Consider the following 20,878-nt stretch of genomic DNA (forward strand, 5'->3'; position numbering starts at 1 on the left):
ATTTAGTTGGACAGGTCACGGGCGTGCTTCTTGTCGGTGACGAGCCACTTGACGGTCTGGCGGAGCAGGTTGACGAACTGCTCAGCGGACAGGGAGTTCAGGTAGGAGGTCCAGTCGCTGGAGTTGTAGGAGCTGCTGGAGGAGGAATCGGAGGAGCCGGTGGAACCAGAGCTGGAGGAGTCCGAGGGGTCCGAGGAGCCAGAGCTAGAGCTGCCAGAGCTGGGACTGGCGCTCTGCTGGGACTGGCCTCCCGCGCTGGCGGTGACGGTCACGGTATCCGCGCCCTGAGCGCTGGGAGTCTGGAAAGAGGACTGGTCAGTAACCTGAGCAGCGGCAGTCTCGGTAGCGGTGGGAACGTCGGAAGGAGCTCCGCTGGGCGGGTTCTGCTCGCCGGCAGGCTGCGAGGCCTGGGGCTGGCTGGAGGGAGTGGGCACCAGGGTGGCGCTGTAGGACGGAGGAAGCGGGGTGCTGCGCAGGGGAGTGCTGGATGGGGAGCGAGACGGGGAAGCACTAACGGGAGTAGCGCTGCTGGTGGGAACAGGAGCAACGGTGGCGGCAGTGGTGGTCGAGCCGGAGGAGCCAGAGCCGGAGGATGCTCCAGTGTACAGGGCAGGACCGGGGATGGTGTAGCTGCTCATGGACTGGTAGATGTTGACCTTGATGCCGGGGTCGGTGTTCTTGTACAGAGCGGTACCCAGAGTGCCCTCGGGAGAGTCACTGCCGCCATCGGTGACCTTGAGGTTCAGGCACTGGGGGTAGTTCTGGGCGCCATTGGCGTTGCCAGCGGAGTGCAGGGCAATGATCTCGTGACGGAGAACATAGTTTCCAGACTCGATGCTGCTGGGGATGGTGATGGTGCGACTGTTGTTGTTGCTGATCAGGTTGTCGGAGGCCCAGGTGCCGGGGACGTTGCTGTCATCGATGAGACCACCCTCGTCGATCTTGAAGAACTTGAGGGAAGTCTTGTCCACGGAAGCGCAGTCACCGTTGCAGTTGGCAAGGTAGGTGATGACGGGACCGTGGTGGCTCTCAGGCCAGTCAGTCCACTGCAGCTCAACGCTGCCACCGGCCTTGACGGAGGCGGAGATCTTGCCAGGGGAAGCATCCTTGTGGCAGATGATGTCGCTGCTCGAGTAGGAAGAGCCGTCGACGAAGCCGAGATCGGTGGCATCCTCAGACCAACCGATGGTGTCGGGGAAGTCGGTCTCGTAGTTGTAGGTGTCGACGATGAATCCACCGTAGTAGGTGCCGTCAACGACAGCTCCGGACACGTAACCGTGACCAGCCACCAGGGCAGCTGATCCGAGGATGGCTCCAGCAATTTTGGAAACAGACATTTTTTCAGTCGGTGTGATATCGAACGCACAGCGTTGTCGAAATTGGGACCGCAAAAAGAGCGAGGTCGAGGAAAAAGAATGGAAATGGGGATTTCAATCAATGAAATCGACCCGGGAAAGAGAACGGAAAGGTACTAGACCTTTGAAGAAAGAATGGAACGTGGAAAGACTGGTTGAAGAAAAGAAGAACGGCATCATGGCCATGATTTCGCATCTTTATATCCTGCTCGACGGTCATCCTCGGCCGGCATCATAGCTCCTTTGGGAACCGACAGCCATACCACCGACTCCACATCCACGCCAGATCTGTATAAGCCGAGACCCCTTAATTCGAAGAAGTTGTTTCTGTCAGTCTCGCCAGTTCCCACGGTCTTGCCGGACCGGTCATAGGTGGAGAATCTCCCGCGACCAAAAGGGCAGTGGCCCGAGGTAGGAGATAGATGAACAGTCTTGTCTCCAAACCGCCGGGTGTCCTGGCAGGGAATAAATTAATTAAGCTATGCGTGCCCTTGGGATGTGTCTGGGGCTCGGTCAAACCACTAGACGGTGTCTGTCGATCTCTGGGCGGCTGTCTGCGACGGCTGGAGTTTCACCCCTCCAGTCCGGCTGCTTCGGATTGGTTGTTGACAGATGGTCCCTGCATGCAACGAAATATGTCATCACTCGCGCCTTCGTCGACCATCATCCACTTGTCGCTTTGCCAAGAATCTGTCCCAGCTCCTGCTCGTTCGGAGAAATTTCGTTCATTCACTTTCCAGGATGCAAAAAGCTTGGTTGACAAGTACGGGTGGAGATCCGAAGGGCTTGATGAATCAGAAGAACACTTGGGAGGGCATCGGCCAGAACCATGTGGCGTGACCGATCCTCGATCCTCGTTGAGATGGGTGTTTGGGAGTCTGGAGCAAACCGTGTGTCTCGGAAGTGTCAGCGGCGATACACAAACGGGCATTAGCTGGCTGTCAAACTTGTCAGTGTCATTCTGAGTGCCGGATCGGCGGCAGGTCGTCGCCAAAGTACGCATAGACTCGAGCTTTGTTTTAGCCTGAGAGAACCTTTTGGCCCCTTTGACGGTGCTCCTGCAGCCACCGGGCCATGCTCACAGGCGCTGAGGTCATGGCACCTGTTCGATGCGCCTTGCCCTGGGCACGGAGTTAATATTGATCACTTCCAGTTAGTATCGTCCTTGCTGGAATTGGAAGGGGGCAGCAGGTCTGGCGCGTATCCGGAGAATTATTCTGAAACGCTCGGGGGCTCGGCACGCCGTGCAGAGCGGAGCCCAGCATATCCACCCCGCGAGCCAGCCCGGCTAGCCCTTCGCGGCTTGAGAACTAGCCTTGCACGGTGCACATCCTTTCAATCTATGGATACAATTGTCAACATCTCCGAAGTCGAGCGGCCCCCCAAGACTCTTGGTGTGCGAATGGTGGCAACGCATTAATTCCATCAGAGACATTCCCTCTTTCCAGGGGAATATGACAGGGCCGGCCAGCTTCATGCCGCCACCGGAAGATCCAGATCCTGTAGCTAGAGAACGACATCCTACGCTAGATGACGCCGCATAGCACTGACCCTGCGTGTGTGAGGCTGCGCAATCGGCGAGGGACGGCGGGGCTGCATTGCCCTAGATCGTTCAAGACGACCATTAGACACACTACTAGTAGTATGTACGGTGAGTCGGGCTGCAGTCACGGTAAGCTCCCAGGGGCCTCGATCGGAGGTGGGATATATATCTCTGGTTGCGCTGGCAGAGCCGACAGGTGTAGCCGATACCGACTTCTACCGACAGGCCCTGGTGATCGATTGACTTTGGCCATTTGAGTTTTGCTGGAGAAAATATGTACGGAAAGTTTAGCCCAGGACGATGCGCGGTGGCGGAAATCCGGCATCGGCGTCCAGGCCAATTGATGCAGATACATGTCGCACACCGCGAGGCATTGGGGTGATTGGGGATGGGGGGAGATCGCCACTGGGGCCGAGAGTGAAAGACCATAGCTTCAACTTGCACTCCATGCGGACAACTCGTGGTGGGAGATCAGCTCCCAGATCTAGCAATGAGCTCTCCTGAGTCGCTGGACGGGCGTATGGGATCCTGGATCGGCCAAATGCTATCTCGACATCGTGTCGCTCAAGCCTTGGACGATAGTGGCACCAACGGCGACCGGGGTGACACAGGGCTTTCGTATCTGACAGATAGCCCGTGCTCGTCATCATCGCAATGGGCTGCATGCGCCCGATACCGAGTCCATATTAGTCGCTGTGCGACGGGGTTAGATCCGCGGGCGACACCGCGAGGGGCTTTGGGGAAATGGAGGGCGAGGATCATCCCCAGGCGAGATACGGGTACATCGTGGGTCGGCGACCGCCTCGTTGGCGCGCCAGCACGAGGGTTGGCTGGCGTGGGACAGACGGTCGATCTCCCCGTAGCATCAGGTTTTCGCATTGTGTTCGTTCCTCGGTTGCTGGCGTCGAGACGATGCGCTGAGTCGTCCTGCGATGCAGACTGCCTGAAAGCGAAGGCGTGCAACCGGGAACGAATGAGACCAAAGCGAATGACGGGACACACCGTATTACATACGACAGAATACTAGTAGAGATTACTACTCAGCAGAGCAGTAAAAAGCAGTGGTTAAAAATACTATATAGTATCAGCAGTACTTTTATATACTTTGTATTCTTTATGAAGATATACTACCCCCGCGAGGCACCACGTCCTATCTGTCGAAGTTTCGAGACAAGCGCATTGTGAGTGGTTGAGTTCTGCCGGTCTGGATCGGCGCTCACACTTTTCCCGCTCTCCTTTCTCGACTCCACAAGGCAGTCACTTTCGTCCTCCCCCAAACCTCCATCCGCCTGCCCTCTCCGTTCCTGGAAGCCATGGTCATTGCAGGCAGGTCCTGGTCCTCCCGTTTATCTCTCTGTTGCCTGACAACTTCCCATCCGCTCACTTCCGCCGCTGACAGCCCTGTGCCCGCCGATTCCCAACAACTCCCACGCGACAACGAGCCCGGCCACCGTTGACTCCGCGCAAGGCCAGCTGGTCGCATTCCCCTCCCGTGGTCTCGATTCGTCGAATAAAGGAGGGATCACGAAGCATGGGACTGTCCGAGGCTCCCTCTTCTCCCACTTTCCCTGCCCTTGACCCTGTCATCATGGACGACGAGATGGAGTCCGCCTTCCACAACGCCAACATGGATTTTCTCGACCCGACCAAACTCGACATTCCCTCCCAATCGGCTGGGGGCGATTTCGACGATTTGTTTGCCCGGGTGACCAACTCCCGCCCGAATGGCGCCCCGGAGTCCTCGAAGCATTACCAAGACCAACACCCGCTGAGACAACAACCAGTCCTGGCCGCCGAATCCCCTGCCGAGTCGCCTGAAGCCTCCAGTCGCAGTTCCTCCTCGGAATCTCCACGAAACCACTTACGTCATGCCTCGATCGCTTCCACCAACTCCGTCGCCCACAGCGACAACCCGCAGACATCAGTTGGCTACCAAACAGAAGATTGGATGCGTCCAGAGCTGTCGTCGGTCAAAGAAGAGTCTCCGTTCAACATCGAGCCTTCTTTCCCTATGGATGGTGGGTTCTCCATGGACCCCGACCTCGAGACGAGCAATAAGGCGATGGACGCGGCATTTGACTTTGAGAGCGCTGCCAGCAGTCCGAGCCCACTCAAGACCGAAAACCTGCCTCTGCCAAATTCCCATCAAAATCATTCGCAATCGCAGATCTGGAGTCCCTCGGCTGCACCGGCAGCCCCGGTCCAAAACGGTGCCGCGGCAGTACCCTCGGTGAGTCAGCTTGGGTTTGAAACGTGGTGGCCTCTGACACGAGCCCTCGAACTAACATTTGACAAAGGCCCATGCGCCAGGATCGCCGCTTTTTGCTTTTGGTATGAAGGAGCAATCGCCCTTTTCGGGAGTCTTCAGCAACGGCAATGAAAGGCTATCCGCCCCGCAATGGGGTGGGCAGTCGCCCTCGTCGCTCTTGGAAGAGAGTTTTGGAGGCATTAACATGAACGGACAGTCTCCACTGAACTCCATGTCACCAAATATGCGATTTGGGTCACCCAACTCCTATACCTTCCCGGTCAATTTTGCCTCGTCCCCGGCACAGACGGATTCCACCAATTCAGTGCAGCCCGTGCTGACCGTCCACCCGACCTCGCTCAAATCGCGCGTCGAAACTCAAATCCCGATCCGATTGACGCTCTCTCCGCTGCCGGCCGGCGTAAAGAAGTTGCGCCTGCCATCGCACACCATCTCGAAACTTAAATTCCTCGCCCCTCCCTCCACTGAACCCACCCCCGAAGTCCTCCAGCTCTACACAAGTCTGGTCTGCACAAGTGCGATGCAAGACCGGGAAAAGCTAAAGCGCGCCTTTGCCCGCACAAGGAGCGACAGATATCACTCGGGAGTGAACCCTAACGACGAAGAACGACCGTTGGACGGTGGTGACGTGAAGATTTGTGCCGGATGTATTCAAAGAGAACGCAAGCGTGCGTCTCGGAAGAAGCAGCGGAAACCGGAAGAGGACGAATTGTTCCAAAAGGACGAGGAGAAGAGGGTGATAGTTTTTAACACAAGTGAAATCAAGGAATGGACAGAACCACCGAAGAAAGCATCTGCCAATTATGGCGACATGCCGCCCGCGCCGCCAGGGTCGATGCAAGTGGAGCTGCCGATGCGAATCGCCTGCTACTGCCGTCATCAGAATGAGAAGCTTGGTTTTCAGGTCATCTTCACAGTCAAGGATTACCAGAACAACGTGGTGGCCCAAGCGATCACAAACTCGATCATGATCACTGATGACCACAAAACGCAAGCACCATCAGCACCTGCATCGACTGGCCCCTCACCGTCGCTTCCCGACGGCACACAGCTGCCGGGCGTTGGGGTTTTCTCGTCAGGGTCGAATGGTGAGGGCCAAGGCGCAAATGGTGCCTTTGCTTCTCCTCAGTCACCCACAGATTTGCAGGGTCTCCAGCAAAGATTCAGCTCGCATTATCAGCTTACGCCTAGTTCATTCGCTGCTCCACAGCCGAATGGCGGTCCCTCTAGCTCGCAGACTCCCCGCAGCCTGTCTCGACAGGCCTCGCCGACGGACTTCCCAGGTCCCCAGACAAAACGACGGAAGCACAGCAGTTCAGGACGACTGCCGTCGGAGTTGACCATGACTCGACTTGAGACACCCCAGTCATCGAGTTCAGCAATGACCAATGCCGCCCAGCTTGCGGCGGCTCGAGGATATGCTTCGCCGACGGAACGGCCGTTCGTCACCCCATCGTCCATGTCTGGACAATACGGAAATGGGCCGCCAACTCCCAATCAGAGCACTGACAACAACCCTTTCTTCAATCCTACGCCCGCTCAACGGCAAAGCTTGGATAGTCTTGCTCAGCAATCGCTGGGCTCTGCTCCAAATTCGGCACAACCTAGTCGCCCCGGCACACCAGGTGGCTCTGGGCGGAATGGTTTCCAGGATCAGAACCTCGCGCTTGCGCTGGGTGGTACTCCTGCCAACCAAGTCTGGCCGTCTGTTTCCCAGGCTCCTACCCGGCTACCCTCGGTGATCCACAAGCTTGTACCAGCGGAGGGCTCAATTACAGGAGGCACGGAGGTTACATTGTTGGGAAGTGGTTTCTACCCCGGAATGGAGGTTGTCTTTGGCGATACCCTCGCAACCACAACCACCTTCTGGGGTGACAAGTGTCTGAACTGCTTGACACCTCCGGCTCTCCAGCCAGGGTTGGTGTCGGTGGTCTTCAAACACGAACACCCAACGTTTGGGCAAGTGCAGCAGGTCCAACCTCTTATGCCCAAGCAGCAACTGTTTTTCAGATACGTGGATGACCGTGAGCTCCAAATGTATCGTCTAGCGCTGAACATCCTGGGACAAAAGCTTGGTAGTCAAGCAGATGCCTTCCAAACTGCTCAGCAGATCATGGGAAGCGACCCGAATGCATTCCTCAACGTGCAGAAGGATCTGCAAGGCGGTGGCTCTTCTGGTGGTCACCAGCGCCAGGTGCCAGGGATGGAGGCTCAAGGAAAACTCAGCGATCTCGACTCCAAGATGCTGACTTACCTGGAATACATCGACTTGGACGATAGCCCACGATTGCCTCGTTACAACTCTCGCAGCACGACTGGCCAGACCCTTCTGCATTTTGCGGCCTCCTTGGGCCTGACTCGATTTGTTGCCGGACTGTTGGCCCGTGGTGCCAACCCTGACATTCAGGATAGCACTGGCAATGCTCCCATGCATCTTGCAGCTCTTCATGGCCATGCTCATATTGTCCACCGACTCCGATTGATTGGAGCTAATGCCAATGCTCGCAGTGTGCGCGGATTTACGCCCGCGGACCTGGCAACCACTCTTCCCGCACACCAAGCTGCCTTGCTTCCGTCTCGCCACTACCGGGCTCGCAGCGTTGGCTCTCTTTCCTCCCGCCGGAGACACAGCAGCTCTGCCTCCCTCAGCTCTCTTTGGGAGGTTTCATCAGCATCTGGGTCACTGGGTCATGCTGTTGATGACTCTGAGGATCTGGATGACTCTGAAGAGCTGGACAGCGAAGATTCCGACGCCCCGGTATTCTTCAGCTCGTCCCGCCGATCTAGCATGCACCAAGATGCCATTCCCCCGGTTGTGGACGTTGGTGAACAGCCTGCAACACCCGATACTCGTGGTTTCTCACCACCGGCAGCCATTGTCGCCTGGCAGAACCATTTGACTGCGCAGATTCATCAGTTCCAGCAGAGTGTTGCCAATGCCTTCCCCAACATGCCCGCGCTGCCTCCAATGCCCGCTTTGCCGGACTACCAGGCGAACCAGATGATGCGCCGCATCACGAACCTGGTGCCTCACCGGCCGGCAACTCGGGGAGACGGATGGTGGGACTATCTGAAGGGCAACGCCTCTCCGACCCAAACCCAGCCGCCTTCGTACGACGAATTGTACCCGCACCAGCAGCAGAACGAGGAGGGCGAGGCTGCGGAAATGAAGAAGACTGCTCTTCTTCGTGCCGCTACTGAGGCAGCCCTAGACCAACACTTCGAGGCGCAAAGCAATGTCGCCTCTACTTCTGCGTCGGCCTCGACCTTGACCTCGACGGCTACTGCTATGGCGGAGCCTGCCCATACAGCCAAGGATGATCTCAAGGACATCACAATTGGGCGTAAGGTCATCTCTCGCGAACAGCAGAAGCACCTGCGTGAGCACCAAGCTCGCCGCATGAAGGGGTTGGGTAGTGACCGCAATCTCTACTTTATTTGGGTAAGTCATGATATCTTCCTACTATGTAATGCACTCGCACTAACTTTTACAGATTCCTCTGCTGCTATTGGTTATTTGTGCTTGGATGCGGAATTATGTGCCCGGTATTTGGCAAGGCGTTACGGACGGCTTTGAATTTGTGAAGGCTCGCTACACACAGCGGGCTGTGGAATTGGGCATCTAGAATCTTTTCTTTTGTTGTTTCTCCTTTTTTTTTCCGTTCTCGGTCTGATAATTGGCAGACCCGGAGTTTTTTTTTTTTTTTTTTTTTCCCTGAGCGTGACCTCACTCTACAGCACACTTTTCATGTTGAGAATTTTTGTTTCCATTTGGATCTGCGTATAATGACTGGCTACGACTATACATACATTTCAGCTTGCGAGGCACACTAGCCTCTTTAGTTAGGCATAGATAAATATTGAAGCTACTTTGATCAATTCGAGTTCCTGATTTCTAGTAGTATATCAGCTGCACTGCAGCGCTCGAAAGTGTTCATCTTGAAAAATCCACTTGTGTATGATCACGCTTAATGAATAGTCATCAGCTGTTCATAGAAGCCACCAAATCCATGAACAGGATCATGAAGATGAATCTCCAAAATCCAATGCCGCTTATGACCATCCTTCCCAACCGAACTGATCTTCTCTGAATTCCCCTTCTTCACATAAAGCTTGATCTTATCCTGCGGAATCCGCTCATGAGGGAACGACCCAACAATATGTCCCGCCAAGTCCGCACCAAATTTGAACCCTTCCTTCTCAGCCTCAGCACAAGCAATATCGTACAACTCTTCACCGGTCATATCAGGCCTCTCCCAATACAGCTTTTTGACCTTATACCAAATCGGCTCGAGCGCATCCCGCAGCCGGATCTTGTGCGGATCATTGCCGAGGACATAGGTCCGGCCGAAATCAGCCTCCCACGCCTCGAAGACAGGACCCAGGTCGACGACGAGGATGTCGTCCGCCTCGATTATTCGGTCTGGCGGGTTCTCCAAGAAGGGACTTAGTGTGTTTGGGCCGCTTCGGATAACCCGTTTATGCCAGTGAGAGCGGACACCGATTTGCTCGCCGAGATCATAGATTTCTTGGTTCAGTTGTTTCTCGCTGATGCCCGGACGCAGTAGTTGTTTTTCGATTTCTTCGAATAGAGCCACGGCTTTATTTTGGGCCTCGAGAAGGCTTTGGGCTCGTGCGGCCTCTTCGGCGCTGGAGAACTTTTCCGTCATTATTTTGGGGGTGGAGGCTGTATGTTGCTACAGCTGGAATAGATGCCGAGTTTCTGATGCAATGCAAATCTATTGAGGAACGAGGAGTTGGTAATTACAAAGCGGGCAGGCGGCCGTGGTGAGGGGAACCGTCACGTGTGGGGGGCTGTTGATCTGACTCATGGTCATAATCAAGACTATTACACTAGTAGCTCCACGCGTCCTTACTACATAGATGGTTCGATGGAGGAGAAAATGAGATAATCAGATACTACTCATTCATTCTTTACTACCAACGATCCATTGCGGGGAAATGCGGGCTTGGAAGAATCTATATCCGCCATCGCTGGCATTAATGTATTGCATTGATTCATTATCATTATTTTATTCATTTCTCTTATAATCCTGTACTCGTATGTGCCTCTGATGGCTGTGCAAACAAACATGCCGTATTTTTCGACGTGTTGGGACATGCACCTGAGTCACGATTGAATCTGCGGAACTCCGCCAAACACTCCGGGCTCTGCCAGCCCCAAGGCTTCCAGGACTCAGCAGAGACGATGGAATTCAAACCACAGCCACTGCCTAATTCCTCGGCATCTCTCCATTCGCCTGTATTGATGTCCCACGGAAGGTGAAAGATCGGGTTGGGATGGTGGGCAGCATCCACATTCATAACGCATGCAGAGCCTAGGCCCATCCCATCCTTGAAGAAGCTCAGCCAGTCCGGACTATCTGCTGCAGTTTGATTCCACGGATCATCCTCACCGTAAACGAAGACTCGCGCTTCTTGCTGTATTGCCTCATCTGTGATGGGGATCCCGAACTCCTGCTTTTCTCGAACAAATCGGATCAAATGCTCCGTCAATTGCTCAAACGGGGTCGGTCGTATATCCTCCGCGGTTGCGACTGCACTTTCAACGGATTGGATTTCTGATACATTCCTACATGTGCCTTTCCGACGACTGGCGCTAAACGGATCGATACCTGTGGATTCGATACCGATCAGGTACGGGGGCATGGCATTGTCAACAGCGAGTGCCACTGCCGGATCGAGTCCTCTACAGCCTTTCCATTCTTTGATAAGGGTGCCTTGTCGAAAATGTGCTGCAAGATGGTCATTTCGGTCGGACCAGAGGGTAAATGTTTGTGAGCAAAAGCCACACCTTGAATTGATGTGCGTGACTTCTGATTTCCATTTTGCGATGCCGGCCACGGCGTTTTCCGAGCTATGCACTAGGCGCAGATGCTGAGAGAGGTGGTCTTTTCGATAGAAAGTCCGAAGAGCTACTGGCTTGTCCTGACACTCCTTATACCGATGTCCCTGGATGTGCTCCTCGGATGGCGACTCGATATCGCAAAACACGCAGCGGTCCAGATGAGAGATTTCATCTTGGTATATCGGTCCGAAAGGGGCGCAGACCCAGCTTTCCAATGATAAATGGAGGGTCTTCTCATGTCTCGTCCAGTCATGTTTGGATTTGAATGTGTCCGTACAGAAGGTACATTGAAACGGCCGTTGCTGAGGTTGCTTTTTGGCCCAGATTTGCGATGTCGGGGAATTCTTTCGCGGGTTCCGGCGTCGCCGACGTGTTGATTTGCCCACATAGAACTTTCCAAATGATCCTGAGTGATTTGATCCAAAGCTGTGGACAGAAGAGGCGGAGCTGCTAGAAGCACTTGACTCGGAGGCAGCGATGGATGGTGTTGGCGGTCGATGGCGCTGCTTGCGTCGTTGGGAAATCGAGGCATTACTGGCCAATCTTTGTAAAGATGGAGACTCGGTGTTATTGCTTTGAGCGACGGAATTCATGATGTCGGTCAAATGCGCAGCTTCCATCTCCGGTGGTGAATTCCTCCACCGGTCCATAGGACTCAGCGACAACGCTTCGGGATTGGTACCGTCGAGGAAGGCTTGGGTGCTTAAATCAAAGCTGTCAGGGAATGAAAGTGATGCACTCGTGTTTTGAATCGGTATTTCTTGTCCTGCTGCATCAAATTCGCTCATTTGGTAGGAGTCGAGTGAGCTTGTTGCCGAAAAGCTAAATGCCGGGTCGATCCCATCGTCGACCAAGTCAAACTGGTGGAGTAGATTCTCGAAAATACTTCCTCCTTCAGAATCCTTTTCCAATGAGTTAGGAATCTCGGTATCTCCGTGGACTGAACTGGTGTGGTCCGGATGTCCTGGATGATTGAAGATAGGCTCGTCTGAGAAGCCCGAGGTCACAAACGACTGGGCGAGGAATCTGTATATACGGTTAGACGTTCTATTGGTGAACGTCGAGTTCATCCACTACTCACACATCGTCTGATATATATGGCTCGGCTTCGAGGTATTCATTGCCCCGCAATCGATGCAGTTGGAAGGCATCGACAACGGGCTCGTGGTTGGATGTTACATCGTCGGTCATGTTAATAAACAAACATGTCACTGAGAAAAATATGCGGAATCAATATCCAGTCCCTTTGAGAACGAGGAAATTGGAAGGTTAGAAGATTCAGTTGTGACCATCGCCAGCCAAACCCTGGTCACGCCCGCATGACTAATCAGACTGATCTGCCGCGCCTTTCGCACTTCCTGATCGGGTATGGCTCAGACCCACTCCCTCACGGGACTGGTAGGACATACACTTTCAACAGTGTTCTCTACTACGACGGAAGGTTGTCAAATCTGTCATCCAATTCGCCATGGCAACCCAACCGACTGAATCGAGAGACATAGAAGGCCTTGTGAGAGGGAACTACATGTACATAGATGACTCAGCATAACTGGCACGGAGGCTACATGCAGCCTGATGGACCTCCAGAGCAACTGCAGTAGGGCAAATGATTGCACAAAGTTGCCATACTTGCCTTTGTCTTGGATCTCATTCTCTGGCGTGTCTGGAATATCGATAAGTCCGTTCTCGACTAGAATCAGAAGTGTATCTCCAGTCAAGGGAAACAGGTCTTGGCCCTTAGACACTGTAAGGTATCCGCCCATATTTGCGAAGAAGCCGTGTCTCATCGTCCATATTTCGGAGTTTGGTTTCTTGATATTTTTGATCTCCTTGCAAGTCTCTTTCGCTCTCCACAGATCGATTAGAGCAACCATTGTGATGGTTCTGGAAAAGCAAGCGTAATAACTAGCCATTTCACCTTACGAATAATTTTGCGAAAGGAACTGTCGCTTCTTGCGGGGAATGTTGAGGGCGAGGATAGTCCAAGCACATGAAAATAGTGTTGCGAGACAGCTCCATAGAATGCTGAAGGTATCGCGCCAGGATCCCGAGTACTGCCAGGACACAAAATTGGTGTCTGTACGGTTACACAGAGGATTGGGTTCGCAGTAGGGCTGAGAAGATTTTGGACGGAGAAACTCTAGAGCTTCGTCGACTAGACTCATGGTTGCTCATCGAGAAACCCAGCTAGTTAGAGAGAAAATCATGAAAGAGATTTCTAGAACTCTTAGGCGCGCAAGCCATTATTATGGACAGTTTGTACCCTTTCCAGTAGGCTCGTATTCGATGAGGCTGAAATTCAGGGGTGGTTGGCCCCTTCACCCCATTCTCTGCTTTAATGCACAAACGCGTCACTAGAGCACCTCAAATAGCACCCGGGTGCTCATAGATCTTGTATCGAGTTTTCTAATCGTTAAAGATCTGTGTTCAGTCGCAGAAGATGGGCCAATGAGGTGGGGTACCTTCACACATCCCTGTCGACTCGACTGGAGATCAGACATCAACTCTGTCCCGCTTCGCAGCCTCACATACCCCTGAATCCTTTCCCAGTCTTTTTACACAATGACTGGCACAGTATGACGTTATCACTGGCACGTTTGGTCCTGTCTTCATGTATTGCATGGAATATCTGAAGTGGCACGACGAGGTTGCTCCGCACTCCTAGTATTCGGAGCACTGTCGTGCGAATGTGAGGCCTGTGTGGCAAATTAGTGTTCTTGTCTTTAATCGTATCCTGATATAGCAGGGCAATGGAATCTCCATCATAGAATCCTAGGCTTGACTGTCAGTGCATAAGGCTGCAACCAGATGCCTCAGGCATCAGGAGTGACCAGATCAGGGTCACTCTTCCTTCACATTCATCCATTGTTCATTTGCCTTTTCCTAGATTTCTCGTCACGAGAATTAGCGCAACACCTCTGAAGCATATGGAAAAGCCATCATCTAGACCGCCACGCGCGACCATCCGCTGCCGGGAAATTAGGCATGTTTGCCCCACCCGATGACGATGCGCCTTACAACTTTAAAGAGCATGTGGGGTGCGGAGGACCACGAGTCATTCCTCTCCGACTGAAAGTCTCTTGGTGTGGAGGTATTTAACCTCCGCTATCTTCGAGGTTCACATGCGTGATCGGAGAAGGAGAGCGTCGGTTTGCTTTCGGCTTGAGAAGCTGCATCATGCCGATCGGCCCCCGAGACTCCCTCCCCCTTTCGACCCTGCATGGTTGGTGTGATCTTATGTGCATGGCCCCCAAGCCACGCTGACATGAGACCTCCATGGGCCTTGAGGGGAGTTCGGATGTTGAGCTCTCCCCGACAAGATGTGTATTAACAATCGGTACACTTCGTCGTGGTAGGTGTGAGGTTAAGGTTCGCGTTTGCCAGTTTAATGCAGCAACTTTCAGCTCGGCGTCAACGCTATTTAGCCCAAACCTGCAGCTACCCCTCCTCCTGTGTCTAGCTTCCGTCGACCATGCCGAGGCCGGCTATTATGAAAGAGGAGACAGAGTGACGATTCAAAGCCGTCTCACGTGGGGGCGATGTAGATCGAGAGATCTCAGCCCTTCAAAAAGCCCCCGCTTGTTCAAATCTGAACAATCCTTCCCTTTGCTCTGCACACATCGTCATTGCGCCCCAAATCGACCTGGGAATCAATATCAACATGGCGAGTGCCACCGAGACCGGCTATGTCGGCAACCTCACGTCCACCCAAGAGGTCAAACTGCGAAACTTCTGGAAAATTCTCATGCAATCTTGGGGTGCTAACATCTCAGCCCCGACGACTGGCTCGAATGAATCGGCGCACTCTAATGGCTCAGCGCAACTACGCCCAAGATTATTCTCTCTAAGTCGAGCACCAACCCAACCCACCGAGAACGAAACGGCTGCGATTCCTGCGCAATTTCTCTCCTCCTTGAAAGAATTAGACGCGGGCCCCAACGAGCTCAAAAGCATCAATGCACTGTTATTGAAATTATCCGGCGATCGGTTGCGATCGACTTATCTCACTGTTCTCAAGCAAGACCATCCCGATGCGCTGCTTTTGCGCTTTCTGCGTGCCGAGAAATGGGATGTGCCCAAGGCCTGGATTAAGTTCATTGCCGCCCTGGACTGGCGTGTGAATGAGTTCAAAGTCGATGAAGAAGTAATGTTGAAAGGCGAAGGACACAACTTTGAAAAGTCAAAATTGACCGATAACTCGGACGAGAAGAAAGATGGTGAGGGATTCATGCTTCAGGCATATACCGGCAAGGGCTTTTTCCATGGCAAGGATAAATATGACCGGCCTATTTGTGTGGTCAGAGTGCGGCTGCATGATCCGAGCACGGCAACCAAAAAGGGCCTGAACGACTACATTATTCACTGCATCGAGACTGTTCGTTTCTTGCAGGTACCTCCAGTAGAGACTATGGTCAGTTTTGATGATTTCAGAAGCATCGCTCGATGCTGCTATGTTTGCCTAAGCTAACGCAACTTACCTATAGACCATTGTGTTTGACCTCACCTCTTTCAGTCTCTCTAACTGGGTGAGCTTACTATATCCGTCTCTTGAAACTTACCAAAACAGGATTCTAACAATTCTCAGGATTTCCCACCTGTCAAGTTCATTATTGACATCTTCCAAGAGAGCTATCCCGAGTCCCTGGGAGCGATGATCTTCTACAATGCTCCCTGGATTTTCTCTGGTATGTCACACAATTACTCTTGACCTTCCACCTACTAGAACTGACATGCTTGATACTATTTTCAGGATTTTGGAAGCTCATCCGAGGAATTCTTGACCCTGTCGTTGCTGCAAAGGTCCACTTCATCAGCGGCGCCAAGGATCTTGAGCAAATAATTCCAGAGGACCAAATCATCAAGGAGCTTGGCGGCAAGGAGGATTGGGACTACAAGTACATCGAACCCGAGGCAAGCGAGAATGCGAGGCTCCTTGACACCGAGACACGGAGTACACTTCTTGCCGAGAGAGAAAAGCTAGGAGGCGAGCTATTCACCTTTACTAGCAATCTGATTGCCAACCCCAAGGACGATACTTCCCTGAAACGTCGTGAGGAAGTGATCAAAAAGCTCCGCGAGAACTACTGGACTCTTGACCCCTACATCCGTGCTCGTTCCCTTTTAGATCGGACTGGAGTCATTCAAAGCAATGGCAAAGTCGATTTCTACCCTCCTGTGAAGGCGCCCGCTGCGACAGAGACACAGGCACCTGTCACGAATGAAAAGGTCGACACCACGACGGAGCAGGTGAGCGAGCCACCTTTGACCGCTGCTGCGAGTTAACGTGAAACCCCCATGAATGAGAAGAGCGTACCATATTTATTTTTCTCTTTGCTTTACTCCTTCGGTGTTTTACCCATTCTATCTTGGCCCTGATGAAAAAAAACTCGTAAAATCATTTTCTGGGCAGGTAATGCTTCCACACCCCCTTTGTCTCAAACCACACCCCTGTCTTGGCTGTACTCAGATGATTCGGGACTCGGTGATGCCATTTTCAACGCTAAATGCTACCTCTTTCATGGTCTTGATAACCAGAAACCTTTATTCTACCTACTGCTACCAATTTCATTGCTCAGTCACCTATCTCGTCAACTACCTAGTCATAACCCAGTTACTTACATGATCAGCTGCCTGGATAGCTATCCTGGATAGTCATATGCTATCATGATGCCAAATGTATGGGCTTCGAGCTAGAATAATTTTTTCCAATAGAGCAGAAGGTTCATTTTTCTACTCGGATCACCGGTGTATCCGATTGGAAGAACTAGCAGATACCTGAAAGTTCAGGTGGGGTTGTGGTCCGAGGCAAAAGGGGTACGGTTGTACCAATTCCCATTTGGAATGCACTCCAATGAATTTAGTTTAAACTAGTTAGTACTAGAGACACCTAGTACTACTAGCACTAGTACCTGAGAGTAGTACACTTCCCGATCGAGTGTTTTCTCTGCTTTCCGAGGCCCAAAGCGGCTTCCCCGCATAAACCCGTGCAACCCCTCTCCGCATATTGTTTCCACCACATCTCTGCAGTCACAAGGAAACGTCGGCAGCCACACTATTTTGCATCCCTGCTGGTCTCGGTGCGCGACTCTTGATCTGGTGTCCAAAGATGGATATAGATGATGCTGCCCATTTCCAATCGATCCCCTGGATCTCGGAATTGCTCAAAGATGAATCTTTCATCACAGTTCCATATGGAGCCCGAGATCCGAAGACCTCATCCGAGGATAGCCTTACTGCTGTGACTCTTAAATCAAACTCGACCTTACCGGCGTGTCTTCGTCAGGTTCGACGACCGGCCCCACAAATAACCTTGAAACCCGCCGCTTCTGCTCTGGCCACTCAAAACATCGAAGAGGTTCGCATATTTTTCATTCTAGGCAGCGATATGAATGGACATCCAGGTATTCTTCATGGAGGTATGGTAGCGACACTGCTGGATGAGTGCTTGGGCTTTCTTGTCAATGCCAGGAGCCCGGATGGAGTTTCGGGCTCTTTCACGGCATACTTGAACACTGGGTTTGTACGTCCCGTATATACCCCTGGGGCAATTGTTGTCTATGGACAACTGGAAGAGTGCATCGAGGATCGGAAATGGAAACTGAAAGGTCGGATATGCGATGCCGAGGAGCGAATTCTTTCGACTGGCGAGACTCTATTTGTGAAACCCCGATCGAAGATTTAGAGATCTTACCTTCGATCGGTTCATTCTGTTTCAGCCTCGACACCACATACCATACCCCATTTGATTTAAACTCTCTACAGTAAGAGAATGCGATCTTGCGATGTTGGTTTGAAAATAGAACATTAATTGAACACATGACTCGCAAGAACCCCTGGTTGTTCTTCACAACACCTCAGCCTCATGTTCAAGGCTGGATGATCTGCCCATAGCCAATTCCAGCCGTTGCAGCTAAGCTCTGTAGACTCGGAGCCATTTTCCCTGCTTCGTCCCCACGAGGCCACCATTAACAATCAAGACAGATGCAACGTTCCTCCGCCAATCACCGAGGTTTTCCGGAAGGCCAGTGGGTCATCGCGGTTCCGCGGACCGCGTGGACCCAGTGCAAGTGCTTTATGCAGTCTGTATTTCCCGGCGAAATCGCCTGTCGACCATCCGGACATGCACAGCTTATGAAGCCAATTAAGCACAGAGTGGGGACGTCGACGATACGCGCGATGTCACGATCCAAAACAGACGCAGAGACGAGCAAAGAGGGGCAGGTTGCATGGCGGACCAGGCTGCGAGGTTACAAGGCTGGGGCAGGACTTTCCAAAGCTGTGCTGGGCAGACGACGATCAGGAACCGATGGTGCCCAGGGCCAATCGCAACCCTTAGGGATGGCTCGATCAGCGATCCTGCGGGGGTCCCAGGGGAGAAACAGGCCAATGTCCATGGATGAAGCCCACCTCGGATCTGACTCGGAGCAGAATTACTCTGCGAGGCTCCGTGCGAAGTGTGGTCGACGGAGACGCGATAAATAGGAAAGAGGTCGCGTCTCCGTCGTCCAGATTCCTCGCGACTTCCACCGCACCGTCAACATGGTCCCGTCGCTTGCTCTGCTCACCCTTGGACTTGGCCTGGGGGCCACCGCGGCCCCGCAGCAATCGCCCTTGAAAAACATCAAGAACGTTGTCGTGCTTGTGCAGGAGAATCGGTCGTTTGACACCCTCGTCGGCGGTCTCACCTACAGCGATGACATCGATGGACTGGTCGGCCGCGATACTCCCTTCTGCAACCCGGCCAACATTTCGGAGCCCCATGGTAAGCAGGTCTGCGGCAAGCCCATTGCCAACAACATTGCCAAAGACGACCCCGATCACACCATTTGGGGCGGCAACATGCAGGTGTTTGGCAAATACTACCCCGAGGATGGGGATGAGTCGACCATGGAGGGCTTCGTCACCGAGCAGGCTACCTATTACACTCTGGAGGGGAAGATGCTGGAAGCGGCCGAAGTGATCAACTACTATACTCCCGACCAGGTGCCAGTGACCAACGCCATGGCCGAGAACTTCGTTCTTTTCGACCGCTGGTTCGCCTCTATCCCCGGTCCGACAGACCCCAACCGCGCCTACTTGACTTCGGGCACCTCGCACGGCGAGGGCGGTAACACCAGTCCTTTCTACGACTCGACACTGCCCCAGAAGTCGATCTTCCAGCAGCTGTCTGAGAACAACATTTCCTGGATCAACTACGAGAACACCACCACCGTCAGCTCACCCTTTGCCCCCGACTCGATGTTCTATAGCTGGACCAAGGAAAACGGCAAGGATAAGACCAACGTCTTCCCTATCTCGCAATTCTACTCGGATGCAAAGGAAGGCAAGCTGCCCCAATTCACCTGGATCAACCCCGAATGCTGCGAGTACATGTCCATGCACCCGAAATCCCCGATCAACATGGGCGAGAACTTCATGAAGGGCATCTACGAGGCAATCCGCAACTCCCCTCAATGGAACGAGACTCTCTTCATTGTCACCTGGGATGAGCATGGCGGCTTTGCCGATCACGTCGCTCCCCCCACTGGCGTGCCCGCGGGCGACGATCTTACCTGGGAAGAGCAGCCGTCCAAAAAGGGCACCGGCGACTCGAACTATACCTTCAAGTTTGACCGTCTGGGAATCCGTGTTCCCACCATGTTGATCTCTCCGTGGGTCGAGAAAGGTGCCATTGAGCACAAAGCGAACACGAACGACTATACCCACACTTCCATCCTCAAGTTTGTCTCTGAGCTGTGGGATTTGGAGCCTCTTACTCCGCGTGTGGAGTGGTCCCCATCGTTCAGTGGATTGATCACTAACAAGTACCGGGACGACACTCCTGCTGAGCTACCCAATGCTGCTGGGTACTGAAGGGTGAGCATATATGAGTTCGCATTATGAGTTTAGAGAAATTTTCAAACAATAGACGCTGGACATAACGCTAGTGTATTTAATGGGCCAAGTTCTATCAAAATGACTCTTCATGCTTCTTCAGCAGGCAGATTTGGGTAGGCTGTCTTCACGGACAGATCCGTACTTCTTAAAGTGCCGTCTTTCGCAAATGCAAATATAGGATAAATAAGCGTCGAGGCAACTGGAGACGAAAAGAAGTTAGCGCTTATCTTTGACAAGTAAAAAGGACACTCAAAGAAGCACCTGACTACCTATAACTCACAATAAAGGGACGGTCAACGTGGCTATAATCCCACCCAGCGCCCGACTAGCTTCGCTGAGGGCTCCCATCGTACCCAGGATCGTAATGATAAATAGTGCGAACCAGAAGACAGTATCAATGATGTTTAAAATCATGTTCGCTTTTGTGCTCGCCCATCGTTTGAGGCGTTCAAAATGAGCTGTGAGGAGCTGATAGGCGAGAAAGACACCCGACTTGACACACTGTATTAAAACCGATTAACCAACTTGAGCTGTAATGATCGGAAATATTGTAGATAGCTACTTACCACTGCAATGCCCCATGTATTAGTTCTCGATGCAGGTGTGCCTTTGACGGCTAGTCGTGCAATAACCAAGATGAAGATAATCAGGACTCCACCGCCGATGATCTTGTGAAGGTGAGATTTGGTGAGATTGGCAAGTGAAAGACCCATTTTGTCGTGTGAGGTAGTTAATATGGTTTTTTTTGGGCTAAGATGAAAACTGAATGTGAAACTCGATGTCAAGATTCGAACGGTGCAGCGATATGTTGCTCTGTAGGAGAAAGCAAAGACTGAGGAGTGGATTGCAAAGACCTTTCAGCGACGCCCTTTATAAACATCTTCCTTCTTAGGCAGCGATGAAATTTTACTGAAGCATTCGTACTCGTATCTTTTCCCTGTTATTGTTGCAGAATGCATCTAAAG

At 52.6% G+C, this 20,878-nt stretch overlaps 10 protein-coding genes across 10 annotated transcripts; 4 read left to right on the top strand and 6 right to left on the bottom strand.

Annotated features, from left to right (window-relative positions):
• Positions 1-2: 2 nt before the first annotated feature.
• Positions 3-1,337, bottom strand: N7532_011661 (AA9 family lytic polysaccharide monooxygenase; the record flags this gene model as incomplete). The annotated part of the gene is made up of 1 exon (XM_056624152.1): positions 3-1,337. One exon carries the CDS (start codon positions 1,335-1,337, stop codon positions 3-5), a length of 1,335 nt encoding a protein of 444 aa, XP_056469140.1.
• A 1,848-nt stretch (positions 1,338-3,185) lies between these two features.
• Positions 3,186-3,777, bottom strand: N7532_011662 (uncharacterized protein; the record flags this gene model as incomplete). The annotated part of the gene is made up of 2 exons (XM_056624153.1): positions 3,186-3,426; positions 3,491-3,777. 2 exons carry the CDS (start codon positions 3,775-3,777, stop codon positions 3,186-3,188), a joined length of 528 nt encoding a protein of 175 aa, XP_056469141.1.
• Positions 3,778-4,429: 652 nt separating this feature from the next.
• N7532_011663 (putative membrane-tethered transcription factor (SPT23)) lies at positions 4,430-8,793 on the top strand (the record flags this gene model as incomplete). The annotated part of the gene is made up of 3 exons (XM_056624154.1): positions 4,430-5,128; positions 5,196-8,609; positions 8,662-8,793. The coding sequence occupies 3 exons, from the start codon at positions 4,430-4,432 to the stop codon at positions 8,791-8,793; spliced, it is 4,245 nt and encodes a 1,414-aa protein (XP_056469142.1).
• A 342-nt stretch (positions 8,794-9,135) lies between these two features.
• Positions 9,136-9,837, bottom strand: N7532_011664 (M24 family metallopeptidase; the record flags this gene model as incomplete). The annotated part of the gene is made up of 1 exon (XM_056624155.1): positions 9,136-9,837. The coding sequence occupies one exon, from the start codon at positions 9,835-9,837 to the stop codon at positions 9,136-9,138; it is 702 nt and encodes a 233-aa protein (XP_056469143.1).
• Positions 9,838-10,213: 376 nt separating this feature from the next.
• Positions 10,214-12,106, bottom strand: N7532_011665 (uncharacterized protein; the record flags this gene model as incomplete). Its single annotated transcript, XM_056624156.1, has 1 exon — positions 10,214-12,106. One exon carries the CDS (start codon positions 12,104-12,106, stop codon positions 10,214-10,216), a length of 1,893 nt encoding a protein of 630 aa, XP_056469144.1.
• A 359-nt stretch (positions 12,107-12,465) lies between these two features.
• On the bottom strand, positions 12,466-12,910 carry N7532_011666 (uncharacterized protein; the record flags this gene model as incomplete). Its single annotated transcript, XM_056624157.1, is given in 2 exon segments — positions 12,466-12,557; positions 12,568-12,910. 2 exon segments carry the CDS (start codon positions 12,908-12,910, stop codon positions 12,466-12,468), a joined length of 435 nt encoding a protein of 144 aa, XP_056469145.1.
• A 1,787-nt stretch (positions 12,911-14,697) lies between these two features.
• Positions 14,698-16,319, top strand: N7532_011667 (CRAL-TRIO domain-containing protein; the record flags this gene model as incomplete). The annotated part of the gene is made up of 4 exons (XM_056624158.1): positions 14,698-15,447; positions 15,521-15,562; positions 15,622-15,721; positions 15,787-16,319. The coding sequence occupies 4 exons, from the start codon at positions 14,698-14,700 to the stop codon at positions 16,317-16,319; spliced, it is 1,425 nt and encodes a 474-aa protein (XP_056469146.1).
• An 823-nt stretch (positions 16,320-17,142) lies between these two features.
• Positions 17,143-17,718, top strand: N7532_011668 (PaaI family thioesterase; the record flags this gene model as incomplete). Its single annotated transcript, XM_056624159.1, has 1 exon — positions 17,143-17,718. One exon carries the CDS (start codon positions 17,143-17,145, stop codon positions 17,716-17,718), a length of 576 nt encoding a protein of 191 aa, XP_056469147.1.
• An 857-nt stretch (positions 17,719-18,575) lies between these two features.
• Positions 18,576-19,889, top strand: N7532_011669 (uncharacterized protein; the record flags this gene model as incomplete). The annotated part of the gene is made up of 1 exon (XM_056624160.1): positions 18,576-19,889. One exon carries the CDS (start codon positions 18,576-18,578, stop codon positions 19,887-19,889), a length of 1,314 nt encoding a protein of 437 aa, XP_056469148.1.
• A 120-nt stretch (positions 19,890-20,009) lies between these two features.
• N7532_011670 (uncharacterized protein) lies at positions 20,010-20,626 on the bottom strand (the record flags this gene model as incomplete). The annotated part of the gene is made up of 3 exons (XM_056624161.1): positions 20,010-20,070; positions 20,194-20,414; positions 20,480-20,626. 3 exons carry the CDS (start codon positions 20,624-20,626, stop codon positions 20,010-20,012), a joined length of 429 nt encoding a protein of 142 aa, XP_056469149.1.
• Between the last annotated feature and the right edge of the window lie 252 nt (positions 20,627-20,878).

The sequence above is a fragment of the Penicillium argentinense genome (assembly GCF_028826775.1).
Source record: "Penicillium argentinense strain IBT 30761 chromosome Unknown utg000011l_segment0_segment0, whole genome shotgun sequence".
NCBI lineage: Eukaryota > Fungi > Ascomycota > Eurotiomycetes > Eurotiales > Aspergillaceae > Penicillium > Penicillium argentinense.